Source organism: Haliaeetus albicilla, unplaced genomic scaffold (genome assembly GCF_947461875.1).
Source record: "Haliaeetus albicilla unplaced genomic scaffold, bHalAlb1.1 scaffold_76, whole genome shotgun sequence".
NCBI classification, from domain to species: Eukaryota; Metazoa; Chordata; class Aves; order Accipitriformes; family Accipitridae; genus Haliaeetus; species Haliaeetus albicilla.
In genome coordinates, this window is record NW_027212505.1 from 233228 (window position 1) to 246355 (window position 13128).

A 13128-nucleotide genomic window follows, 5' to 3' on the forward strand; every position below is an offset into this window, starting at 1 on the left:
CCTTGGCAGCTATAGGTATTAGTGCAGCAGGGGAGAAACCGTTCACTCCAAAGATTTCAGGGCAGGGGGATTGTGTGTTCAAAACACGATTATGAGCAAATCTTGCCAGCAGCAGCAGCAGCAGCATCACCATCTAATAATAATCATCATAATGATAATGACCTTTGTGAAAAACAACTCGTTTTAAAAATTACACCTGTATTCAACTGTTCAGCTCACTGCTACTTGAGGAAACAAAGGTTACAACGTGGGATCCAGGCTATTGGGATCTATTTCGACTGAGTGCTGATCTTCCCCCAACGTTTCCAGACAAGCTGTAAGAGAAACAGGCAATCTCACAGCCCGACGGAGATGTCCAGCCCCGAGGACCCAGCAAGCCTTACCTCTTCTTCTTCTTCTCCGGCTTCATTTCTGGCATCGTCCAACTTCTTCTTCCTTTCTGGCATAAGGTCATCCAGAAAGCCGAGCTCTCGCTTTGAGAAGCAGAAATCCATCGCTTTCCGGACAAAGACGAGAGCCAAAACCTTCACGAATAAGAGGGAAGATGCGGTGAGCTCAGAGACGATGCCACCTCTCGCTCCAACGCTGCAAACACCCCGCTGCCGAGCGGCGGCAGCTCTTACCATCATGGGAAAGATGATGGCGGCACGGGACACCTTGATGGTCCAGAGCAGGACGAGGCAGGTCAGCTGGATCACCGTGAACAAATGCACCTTTCGCAAGGGCACGTGCCGCAGGTAGATGAAATCCGGCTGGTGTTTCGCCGGCATCCAAAACAGCTTCAAGCGATCAAAGAACTGCAAAATAAAAGGGAAAGGTTGCCACCTTGGGACTGCGGCAAGTTTCTGGCCCTCTCGAGACGTGGAGGCAGTTTGCAGCATCTCGCTTGCCGTCAGAAATCCTGGATCCCACCGCGTTCCTCCTGGGAGCAGCACCCATTTTCCCTTCGCTCCATCTATCAACCGGCTTGCCCCTGAGAGATGCCCACCAAACGGCAACTATTCCATGCCATTCCATTATTAGCATTTCTTGGCCCACTGAATCCCCCAGCGAGGATTTCCACCAGCGGTAGAAACTGCCTTCCCTTTGCACTGAATTCCCCCGCTTTCACGTAACCAAACACTGACCGGCCCTAAACCCTGAAACAGAGAGCGCTGAACTTGCCTGGTCCTCCCAGCCCTATATACCTCCTGTGCCTCCACCAATCTTTTTCTTACACAAAAGAGTTTCATTGCTTGCTCTGCGAGAAGTTCTTCCCATGCCACTGCTTTTTTCCCTGCTGCTACGGAGACAAAATACCAGGGAGCCGACATGCTGCACGCTGTAAAAGAGTCCGTACCTGAATTCCTCTGAGCGACGACACACCCATGTAGAGAAAGACGCCATAAAGCACAGGCATTGGTATAAACTGGGGGGAAAAAGAAAAAAAAAGAAAAGAATGCAATCGTTTCTTTTTCTATATTGCATTTTCAGTATTACCACCCTCTTCCACAGGCACTGCCTAAAATTGCTTGAAGCTTTCCAGCTTCCATTCAGGCTTAGAGATGGGTCAGATTTTAACCATTAAAGATTTTGTGCGCACAAGTGAGCTAAGGCTCTGCTTTAGGCTGAACTTGGGAGTTACCTCTCCTCAGAATAATCCTGTTTTCCAGAAAGGTTGGAGGAAAATAGGCGATTTCACCCGTGCTACCCTATGCCGCATTCTGTGGCGGTAGAAAAACACTTCTGCCTATTCTTGGGGCAACAGGCAAAGGCCACAGGCCTCCTTTTAGCCTAGAGACGAGATTACTTTGTGGGAGGAACGTGCAAGGAAGCCCACGGGGATGACCTCAGTCTGTTTAGCTCCTGGGAACGGCTGCTCCGGGGCGTTTGGGGAGCAAATTGCAGCCAGTAAAGGGCTGCCTGTTTGAAAGAGAGCAGACGTGCTGGTCTGAATATGCTCAACTGTAACCCATAAACATGGGCGGGCCTGAAAGGCACCCGAAAATTCAAGCAGTTGCGTTGCTCGCTCGCCTCGAGCACACCAAACGGGGGCCTGAAGGGCTGCAAAGCCTAACGGAGGCTGGTTCCCACCGTGGGTCAAGCCCCAAGGGTTGGGATCACCTCCTCCTCCTCCGCTCCACAACTAACTACTCAGGCCTGCAGAGAGGGGACTGTTTTTCGGTAACCTCCAACAAGCTCGCGGTTGTTGGGTGGTTTGCATTTTCCTCTCACCTTTAACACGGAAGTGAAGAAGACGGAGCAGCCCATGAGCACAAAGATCAGCAAGCCAGTGACTCTCTGCTCTCGTATCCCCAGAAACTTGGGTTGTTCTCCTGGAGCCGAGCAGTCAGACTCTACTTTGAGGCTATTCACGTGGGTGATGGACAGGACGGTCGCAGCCACAAACCAGGGCAGCCCCATCACAGAGCACACCCCGAGCATCACGGCCACCACAAAAAGGTCCAGGTGGTACCCGCATCCTTTCTGCAGGCAGGAAAACAAGAAACAGAGCATCCCATAGCACAAGAGCAAGGAGAACGTTGCAAGTCAGACTCAAACCCTGCTCGAGCACAAGTCAACTTCTTCAGAATTTAAAACAAGAAATGGAAACGAGTAAGGGTGTATGCAGGCTTTGCACAAGCACCTGGCGTGAAAATCTGGCAGGAGTTCAGACACAAGGGATATGGGGAGCTTGTGCGATACATACTTCTCCAAAAAAAGAACCCCACAACCCAAAACCACCAAACCATTTTTTTCACTCACAAAGAAAATTCTACCACTTGCAAGGAAGGTGTGACTCTGAGTTATCCCTGGCAGCGCATCAAAACAATTCATTCCCCGCACCTGCTGCTGCTGCCATTTTAAAACAAAAACGCGCTTCTGTATTGCTCCAAGATTAATTTGCTCCTCCAAAAGGTTGCTCATCTGAACTGCCCTGTCACTTGCTCCCTGCATCATCGTTAATCCAGGAGAGCATCCTGCCACGCAGCCTGACCTTGTCCCAAACCAATGCCTTCAGAAAGCATCGGGAATAAGAGCTTCTCCCCAGACCTGCAGCCCAGAAGGGGCTGGGGCTGGCGTCATCTCTCACAGGCCCTTACCTTCAGCTTGTGCTCCTTCCTGTTCACAATAACGGCACTGATCTGCTGGTCCATGAATATCAAGATGGTGCAGAGCAGAGCTGGGACGAGCGCAGCCAACACCGTCCACCAAGGGTTGGGTCCTATGGGGTTGATGAACCACCCGCGGTCGTCTCTGGTAGGCTGCAACAAAGCCCACACATCAGCATCGTCTCCCAGCCCAGGCACTCCACTGGCTTTCATTTTCCCCTCCCTCCCTGTGTCAGAGCACCTCCCAGCCCTGGCTTCATGTCCCCCTCTCCCGTGGGCTTCAGCAGTGCCAGTCTCCTCTTTGCAAGCACCTCTAGATACTTCTCCTGTAGGCATCTAGTTTTGGGGCCATCTTCTCCTTTCCAGGAGGAAGCAAGGCACTTGGAGGTGGAAGAGGAGATGGTCACACCACCAGCATCTCCTCCAGACTCAGCCCTGCCCTGCCCCGGCATCACCTTGTGGCACCCCCACCTGCCAAAACACCCCATTACCTTGAACGCATGGGGGACCTGGAGCTTCGGCGATGGGATCCCAACCACAAAGTCAAGGAGCACCATGATGACGATGGTGAGGAAAACAGCAAAGTCGCTCACTGTGGACCGTACCTGGGGCAAGGAACCAGAGGTCAAAGGGGCATGGCAAACAGGGCCGTAACGTGAGATGCAAGAGTTGCAGACATCCACAACATTAAGGCTGGTTAACCAAATCCCACCACCCCTCTGAGCACGTGCAGCCTGATCCCTTGCTTAGATACTGTTGCTGTGTTTGTCCCTGTGAGATCTGGTGTCAGACGATAAAAAAAGCTTAATTAGGCGGACAAGGGTTGGTTTAAGTCAAAACCTAAAAATAATAATAATAACATTAAAAATAAGAAAACAGATGCCTGCCACTACAGCTACACTCACAGCTACAATAGCAACAAGGCACTGAGGCATCCTTTAGTCCTCAAAAGGAAGCTCCTCATTTGACTCTACTTTCCGCTCGAGCACATAATGCACAGAAGGTAAGGAAAAAAAACCCCAAACCCCAAAACTTTGGGAAACCTGACTTCCTACTACCTGAGGAGGAAAAAAAAAAAATTAAAAAAATCAAACCCCAAAAATGTTCAGTCTGGGGCAGGTCATGAGGCAGGTGGGAAATGCTACGATGATTTTGCACTCATGGAAATGAGTGCGGGACATCCAAGCTCTTGGAGAGCTTGGCCTGCAAGGCCAACGTTTCCCAGCTTGACCAAGGCAGGGCAAATACTGCTTAGTGCTCCGGGAAAGCCATTTTGGGAAACGAGTGTGGAGATGGACGCTGGCCACCATCTTCTACTTACTCTGGTTGGAAAGTAGTGGCTGGTTTTAAACTTCTTCAAGAAGCTTGACAGGGCAAAGGTGGCGAAGAAGAGGATGCAGCACCAGAGGAACACGTCAGGCGTGTAGGGGCCGTCGCGTCCACAGGCAGGTCCTTGAAACTCCCCACGCAAATACCGACATTCCTGGAGAAACAGAGCGTCAGGACACAAAGGCAGTGCACGTGCGGCAGGGAAACCTCGCATAGCTAGGGGGTTTTGAGGATCTTGGTCCAAGATCCACGACCCTGTAACTGCTCCTGCCAATGATATTTAATTTATTATATGAGCTCCTGCTCATTATATTTAATGAGCAGCAGCAGCAGCTGAACAAGTGACACATCGAACTACAGAGCGGAGAAATGAGATGTGAGGGGACACCATACCACACACCCTCGGCACGTCCTCTGCCTGCCATTTGAGCAATCGTGGCTAGAGAAGACACCAGAGGGAAGAGGAAACACTGGAAACTCTTGGGGATAGAGAGAGAGGGAAGAGGGAAGGAGGGCTAAAGACAACCATGGTAGAAAAGGAGGAGAAGAGACAAATCGTCCCGTCCCAGGGGAGGGCTCGCAGAACCTGGCAAGAGGGCATGAAGGCCACCATAAGAGCCTGCCGCCCTAGGCCCGGGCTCTGCTTCCAGCAACAACAGCCTGAGAGGCTGCTCAGACATGCAAATTTATGCATGTACCTACAGACAGCACTGAACGAGAAAGCAAGGCCTGGAGTTACTAGGAACCCATTAAGGAGACCAATTACTATCTTTCAAGCATGAACTTAAGTCCTACAACTTCTACAATAATCAAACCACCCGCTACTTAACCTTCCTCCCAGTCAGAAATACTGTCCTGCAACAGGCCTGAGGGGGACGCTTGCTACCCACAACGTTGGGGACCAGGTAGACTGGGACAAGGTGGACTCTCCTCCCCAGGACCAAGCGGGTTAAAACCACACGCTAGATTTAAGCAAGGACTTTTCCGAGCAGCACTAGCACAGTTTGAAGCCCATCATTCCCTGAAGGGCTCTGACTTCTGCACCATGCAAATGCCCCTGGACCCCATGGCCGCGGCACGAGGAAGCAGTGGCTCGGGGCACTTACGGTCACCGTGAGGTTTTCCCAGGCGATGCCAGACACGTTGATCTTGTTGCTCGCCCAGAAACGCAGCGTTTCGTTGCTGGGATGGGTCGGTGCCTCACACTTACAGCTGGCAGGAGAGAAGCCAAGACAGGGGTAAGGGAAAGGCGATGGAGGTGCAGCCCGGAGCTCCTGCCAAGGGGCAGCAGCTTTCTCAGGGGGAAAGAAACCCACTAGTAGCTGGTGAGGAAGTCCAGCTTGCTGTGCATGTGCACAGGGTAGGTGTCTCGCAGGTGACTCAGCTTCTCCAGAGCCTCGTAGATGAAGATGATGCAGATGAGGGAGGCAAAGGCTTCTTCCGTGAAGCGGGTGACGTAGCACACCAAACAGCTGGCGTCGGTGGCCACCAGCACTATGCACAAGAAGGCGGTCCACAGCCCAATGCACGCCCGCAGAGACAGATAGGAGAGCGTGTACTCCCTGGGAAAGCAAAATGAAACAAAGGCTGGAAAGGCCAGCAAGAGGCCCTGAGCCATGCCTGCCTTCGGGGGAAGCGGGGAGCAATTTTGGAGCGTGTCAAGGCTGCGGATGGGAAATGCAGTTTCCACGTACTACTACAGAGAGCCTCGGGGCTGTGGTGCAGGGGGTAGACCCACAGGAGGAGAGGCCAATTATTTAGTTACCACTGTTTAACAAGGATCTTGTGTTAACACCTTGGAGGCTGCTTGAGGTCAGGTCCCTCTTGGGCCAGGTGGTGTTCTCCCACATCACCCTGACGCCCTAACACTGAAACCAGCTGGGTTTGCACCCAGTCACCTGCTGCCAGCAACCTGGGGCTTAATAATAAACCTTATGGCAACAAGGGTGGTTTATCTCCCACCAAAGCCATCGCAACAAAAGGACTGTCACTAAAATCTAGCAACTACCCCTAAGAAAAAGAAAACAAAAGCATCTTTTCTCCATCACTGCCCCCTTCTGAAGGCTCTCACAGCACCCAGCTGCGGCAGCCAGCCTTACTTGCAGAACTTGTAGAGGATCTTCTCAAACACGAGGACGGGTCCGGTGCTGCCGAGGATGGTGAGAGGTTGGCCGGCAAAGAGGCAATACACCACGCCGGCCATGGACGCGCCCAGCAGCGACTCCATGGCACTCTGTCCGGGGAAGAGAGGCAGCCGTGAGTAAATAAAGCGTTAGGGAGAAACAAAAACCAAAGCCAATTCACTGCAGCAAGGACTTTGGCCTGAGTTTGATCCTCCCCCATGCCCCCCAACAGAGAGAGGTGCTCACTATGTGGCCATTGGTCGCCTCCCCCAGCAGTCCCCCAAAGGTGATGACAGGGGACATGCAGGCACAGTAGAGGAAGAGGAAGGACGCCAGGCACTGCAGGCTCAGACCATCCCGGAAGTCGCTCCAGAACCACGGGGCTTTCCGCTTCACGTCCAGGCTCAAACCTCCAAAGAGCCTGCAGGAAGGAAAAAGAAGAGAGTCTGTTCTCTTGGAGGAACACGTTGACTTTGCTTTGCTGCAGAAGGGCAATCACAAGCACAGAGTAACTTTCGTGGCTAAAAAGAAGCACCCTCCTTCATCCCAAATCAAGGAAACCTGCATGCAATGGTGATGGCTGGGGCTGAGCCCAGCCACCCAGATCTCCCCCCTGCCCAGCCCAGGGGACCAAGCTGGCAATGTGGAGCCCCTTCACTGAACCAGCTAACCCCAAAGACCTGCTAGAAGGGAAGGTGCCTGCTCAGATTTGAGAGGCAAACAGAAAAAAAAAACCAAACTGTTAAAGCTCCCACCTTCCCGTCCGCTGCAGTTCAGGGCCACTGTGTTTCTCCAGCGTGCTGTGAGAAGCACTGTCATCAAGAGCTCCTGGCATCTTCCTTTTTTCCTGTTAAAATGGAAGTAAGATAAAGCTATGGACTTGTAACCGCTGGCTTGTCTTGCGTCTGGTCTGGCTCTGTGACTGTGTCAGAGTGGGACCTTGTGAATTTGGGCCCCTGAACAGCATCCCCAGCCGTCCTGCCCGTCCCCCTCGCGCCTCCCACCTGCGAAGGGACGTTTTTCGGGGGCTCGATTCGGATCGATGGATCCCACTCTCCTGGCGGCAAGACCGTGACCTGATCCAGAAACTCGTCGATGCCAGCCACGAGGTCAGCCCCGTTCTTGGCTTTATAGGCAACGTCACGGAAAACCTGCCAATAGAAGACAACCTGGTGAGAGGACAACCCAGCTCGCATGTCCTAACCAGTGCAATAAGCTCTTGGCTAAACGCAAGGCTTTCTCCCCAGAATTTCCTGCTGGAAAGGGCAGGAAATATGCCCCCAAAAGGAAAAATCTGTGCATCGGGGCATTTGTAATCATCTCCCCCACGAGGCCCCCGTCCCCCATGGCACACCATACCCTTCTGCTTAAAGAGCAAGAGAAGTTTTACTGGCCCTGGCAATGCCACCACTGGGGACAGCGTGCTGGGGAACCCGGCGAGAAGGATGAGGTGCAGGATGCACCCCGGGTGGGATTTCAGCCTCCAGGATGTGGGGTGATGCAAAGCTGCGTGTTTGCTTTGGGGTGAGAAAGAGGGCTGGGCTATTTGGAGAGCTGCGGGCAGCTGGGACAGCAAATCCTCTTCCTCACTACTTCAGAGACAGGGAGAGCTGAAGAAAGGCAAAAATGACCCGGAGCTATCTCATCTTGTCGCACCTCATCCGTCATGATAGTGGCCATGGACCTGCCGATCTCATGGTACTGATGGGCTTTTCCTTCTGGTCCAAGCAAAACAAACAGGAACCTGGGCAAGAAAAACAAAATGAGAGAGAGAAGAAGGTGTCCTTGCTCCAAGAGCACCCAAGGAAAGCCCTGGCAGCTCCCAGCCCAGAGCGTGGCTCAAGACGGGACACGTAGGCTCAGCGACGCCGCGATGAATTTGAAATTCTTCAAAACCGACGGCAAATTTAATTTGGGGGCCAACTTTCATTACAATTGGCCAATGGGTTTAAAAGCTACAGCAGGGAATGGAGAAACGAAGGCGAGGAGATGTGGGTGGGGGAAACGTGCTTGCTCCCCCTCCCACTAGCCTTGTTCCCTTGGGACACCAAACTGATGCCTGCAGCTTGATGTTTGGTTGGGTGTCTTTTTTACGGAAAAAATTTGCGCTTCTCATTCGCACCTTGTTGGGATGGGAACTTCCGTCATGCCTGAGAGGAGGACAGCCGGGCTCAGGCGGACAAATGCCACGATGGGCTGGTGAAGGAAATCCAGCTCTCCTACGAGCACGTTGGATGCTTCAGCCCCGGTGGGAATTTTCTTCATGAAGTGCAGCTCCGCCTGGGCACGACAAGCGATTTTCAGGCAATTACCCCAAAAGCAAAGCCCACAGCACTCTGCAGCACACTCTGCAGCCAAGTTTGCAAGAGCAAATCTGGCCCTAAAGGCGTAAGAAAGCTACGAGTGTCTCACCTTGCTTAAATCCATTGCTCCGCTCTCAGGGTTCACCCCATCTTTAGCTTCCGCAGCGGTGGGAGAAGGACAAGGGGTGATTGTTTGGGCTGGTAGGAAAAAGAAAGACACTCAGAAAGATGGACAAGGAGCAACTGGGACGCTTCTCCTTTGCCCGGACAAGTCTAATGGGGCCACAGCCCTGCAGAAACCCTCACCTGGCTTGTAGAGGAGGTGCAGGTCTGACTGCCTCTTGCTCACATCAGCAAACGAGCAGACAGCGGGGAGAAGGGTGGTTGTCTTCTCGTTCTGATGGTGGTGCTTCCTCAAAAGGACTTCTCGAACTCGCGCCCGCGTGTGCTCGTCAAACTCCGTGGACTGTTCTTGCTGGGCCAGGATCATATCTGAGGATGGCAAAGGGAAACAAAGCCATCAGAGCAGAAACCCCAACAAGTCCCGACCCCCAAAGCCCCCAGGGAAGGCTGTGCCACACAGGCTGTACCCTAATGCCGGCTCAGCCTTGCATAGCAAGGCTTTTTAATAATGTTCAGCCTTTGCAGCGAAAACGAGAATTTTCTTTTGCTAAGAAACATCACCCAAGTGCTTATTCATCATTCCGCTAAGATAAATATTTCCCATTCTAAAGAACGCAATTTTCTTGCCCGACCTGGCCTTTCTGACTCTACACGTTTACCCAAATTATAAGCAATCTATAGCACAGACGTTCCCAGAGTTTCCCGTGCTGATCGAGTGCAATTTGCCGAGCCCAGGGAGAAACGTGCTAAGAACGGCTCCGACTTCTCCAGCCCTTGAAAGGGCTGAATGGAGACCTGCCGCCAGTCAAAGATAACTTCTCCAAAGCGGCTTTTGCAATTAACTTCAAGTATCTTCCCCACAGAAATACACTGCCTGGTCATCGCCAGATAAACTCTGCCTTAAAACTCTTAAAAGCTGGATGTTAAGGCAAAAGTAAAAAAAAGAATGCGAGGAAACAGCTTGTAAGAAATAGTTCCTTTAAGGAGGTTCAGCTCTTACGCAGACTCCGTATTTCTAAGAGCAGCCTGCTAAGCCCTGACACACGCTCCTTTTTGGCTGCAGAATATTCTCTAGTGGCTTCTCCAACCCCACAGACTGCTTTCAAAAGGAACCCGTATTGGAATAAAAAAACGGTGCGATGTTGCACGCCCAGTCTACATCCAAAAACAGCTCATGAGAAAAACACAGTGGCACTTCTGGAAAAGGACGTGCCATTGGGGCAGGGTTTGATTTGGGAGTGAAGAGCACCGTGGCGAGCTGAGCTCGGCTGTTCCCGGAGGGATGCAGCGCCCACGGTACCTGCAATCTCTTCGATGCTGTTGGCACAAATGTCCAGCAGCACCGACCCCTTGCTGATGCAGCTCCTCAGCTCGGAGAGGCTGTGCAAGGACAGCGTGCCAACGTAGGGCTTGCTCCAGCGCTCACCGCCGTCTTCCACGTCCTCCTCAAACTTCAGCCACCTGCGGACATCGGGTGCGATCAGCCCCATTGCAAGAAAACAGCCCCCGCTCTGCAACCCCTTTGACAGAGCCACGGGGTGGCAAGAGGACAAGGCTCCTCGTGCCGCCACCTGCAGCTGCAAAAGCTTCGCGTCCTGGAGAGGAGAAAGCAGAGCCCACGGGCGCTGCCGGTGCGGGGACTCCTCTCCCACCGCAGCCAAGCAGCGGGGATTTACCTTGCCGTTTCCTTCCACTCGGCATCTCGGCCCTCTTTTACGCAGATCTCATCCAACTCGGAGAACAAGTGGTGAGGGACGTGCTGCTCGTCCTCCTTGGTCCTGAGAATGAACTGCACCCGCTGGGACGGGGAGCCTGGGGGCAGAAGGCAAAGACCCATCCCGTTACCGCGCCTGAACACAGCTCGTCACGCTCACGTGCAAAGTGGCCATCAGCACCAGTGCAGCCATAAACACTGGGCTGGCCCCTCTCCCCTGCGTCTGTCTGGGCTTGCACAGAGCCGTGGAGAAGGAGAAGCATCTAGTCCACCTCTGCATAAGGATGGGCTGCTTTCCTTCCCCACATTGCCATTTTTAAAGCCAGGATCCCTCTAAGGAAGACGAGCCTAAACCCATTAGGCATTTAACTGCATTAAAAAAAAAAAAAAAAAAGTAAAACTTAGGAAAAAGAGGGCGTTGCGCAATAAGGCCACTACTTTCCCTCGGAAGAACAGCAACTCACTCAAACTAGCCACGGGGACCTGCTTGCAGAAGGCCCCAGAGCCCACGCTGCCCCCAGGAGTTTAGCGAATGCCGTGGTGGGACTTACAGTGGTAGCCCTGCTCCGTCGGGGCAGAGTCCTTCTCCCGTTCCCCTTCCCGATGCTTCTGGCTGTGGCGTCGGTGATGCCGGTGGCTCTGCCTAACCAGTGGCATCCGCGCGCCCACGTACAGGGTCCGGTGGCCTGCGAAAAAGCAGCGTTTTTTGCAGCACTCTCGGCATTGCGGCAATGGTTGAGGTGGCCGGTGCCTTGCTAAGCCACGGTTAAATCCCAGGAGCAACGCCAGCTTCCCTTAATGTTATTTTCACTGGACCTCCTTTTTTCCAAGCCTATTTTACTCGAGCTTTGCAACAGCACAGCAACAACAAGTGTTGGCTCCGGGTCATCTAAAAGTGCCCCCAGAGTATCGGACCTCTTCTCAAATTCCAGCTTCGGCTGGACAACACTCAGACTTGCTCATTAAGCAGCAACACAAGCTAATTCTTTTCAAAATCGCTGTATGGCACGAGGCGACAAGAGACGATCAAATCACTCCCATCGTAATGAACTCCAGAACAAAAAAAGAAAATCACAGCCCCGCGTCTGCAGCCCTGAAATGATTCTCCTGACATGATTCTCCCGACCTCTCCAAGCCAGGAGCAGCCTCTGCGAGAAAAAAAGCCGTGAATTATCGAGCCCCATGGCTACAACTCACACCGTGGCCTCCCGGGGGGCTTCTTCCCTCCGTTTAAAAAGCCGTAATAGTAAAAAACGTGACAATAACTGTGCTGCTTTATTGAGAAGCGCGGCACGTTTTGCTGCACATGATGTGACACCCAACAAGGCACACAGGAGAGACTTTGTGCAATGGGAAAACGCACTGGGCTGGTGGCTCCTCTACCAGGATCTCAGCAGAGACTCACCTTCCAACTCCTCCTTCTCATAGCGAACACTGACAGCGTTGCTCCTTCTTCCCCGGTCAATCACTGCCTCCTCGTCATGTCTCTGTTTAGCAACGACAAGAAGGGAAAAGTTGGGGCTGGGGGTGGAGAGCTCCCTTACGTCCTCCCAGCCATCATCCACCCCTGCGTCCACGCGAGTCCACGAGCCATCACGCCTCTGCGTGCCTCCTCCTCCTTCAGGCACAGCCCTAAAACCACGGACTTGTAGGAGGTTTTTCTTCCCATACGCAAATAAAACAGCCCATAACATCACCTGTACTGTATACCACGAGAGTCTGGACGTATTTAATACAGCAGGAGAGGGATGAGTGTTTCAGACCAAACAAACCCACCTCCTGCTTTGATCTTGAGGTTCCTGTCTAAAAAAGTGATTTCCAAACTGGAAAAAAAAAACCCAACCCACAAAACTGCACTTTTGAGCCCCGGCCGTGCTACCTGTAACTCTTCCAGAAGTGTCATTTTGTAACCCCCGTTGGGGTTCATCCTCACGTCAGTCACTGGGTTTTGGGGACAACTGAACCTCCAGGTCAGTCAGGGGGCCCGATTCCCCAGGGACTGATGGAGTAGCCCTCACGGGAGGAGCTAAGCGGCACCCAGTGTGCACCAACTCCAGAGACACAATAGGGACCATTATGAAATCACAAGCTATGATGCGGATCCAGGCAGCTACTTAAAGCCACGCACCCCTAGACCCTTCCCGCTTGGAAAACTTAGTGCCTGGGGAGAAGCCAGCTCTGCTTTGAGCAAAAACTCTCCAGAACAGAGAAACTTCCTGCATGAGAGGTATCAGGCTCAAAAGTGTGCAGAAGGAAAACCCTTCACAGGCTCGTTCGCCCTCCTGAGAAGCAAAGCCCATTAGCAGCAGCATGTTTTCTCTCTTTTTCTTTCTAACAGTAGAGCTGAAGCTCTAGCATCCTGAGGATAACAGGAGGTACAAATACGGTAGGGAAAAAGAATATCTTACTGGATCAATGGGTAGATTCAGAAAAAAACCCTGCTA

The 13128-nt window shown here is 52.5% G+C and overlaps 1 protein-coding gene across 1 annotated transcript; it reads right to left on the reverse strand.

Annotated features, from left to right (window-relative positions):
* Positions 1–4062: 4062 nt before the first annotated feature.
* LOC138684239 (electroneutral sodium bicarbonate exchanger 1-like) lies at positions 4063–12613 on the reverse strand. Its single transcript, XM_069777940.1, has 15 exons — positions 12090–12613; positions 11236–11370; positions 10647–10782; positions 10271–10431; positions 9154–9339; positions 8957–9045; positions 8667–8824; positions 8201–8288; positions 7549–7695; positions 7300–7391; positions 6791–6965; positions 6521–6654; positions 5738–5983; positions 5528–5633; positions 4063–4575 (listed from the first exon to the last, which is right to left on the reverse strand). Exons 1-15 carry the CDS (start codon positions 12376–12378, stop codon positions 4234–4236), a joined length of 2484 nt encoding a protein of 827 aa, XP_069634041.1. The 5' UTR covers positions 12379–12613; the 3' UTR covers positions 4063–4233.
* Between the last annotated feature and the right edge of the window lie 515 nt (positions 12614–13128).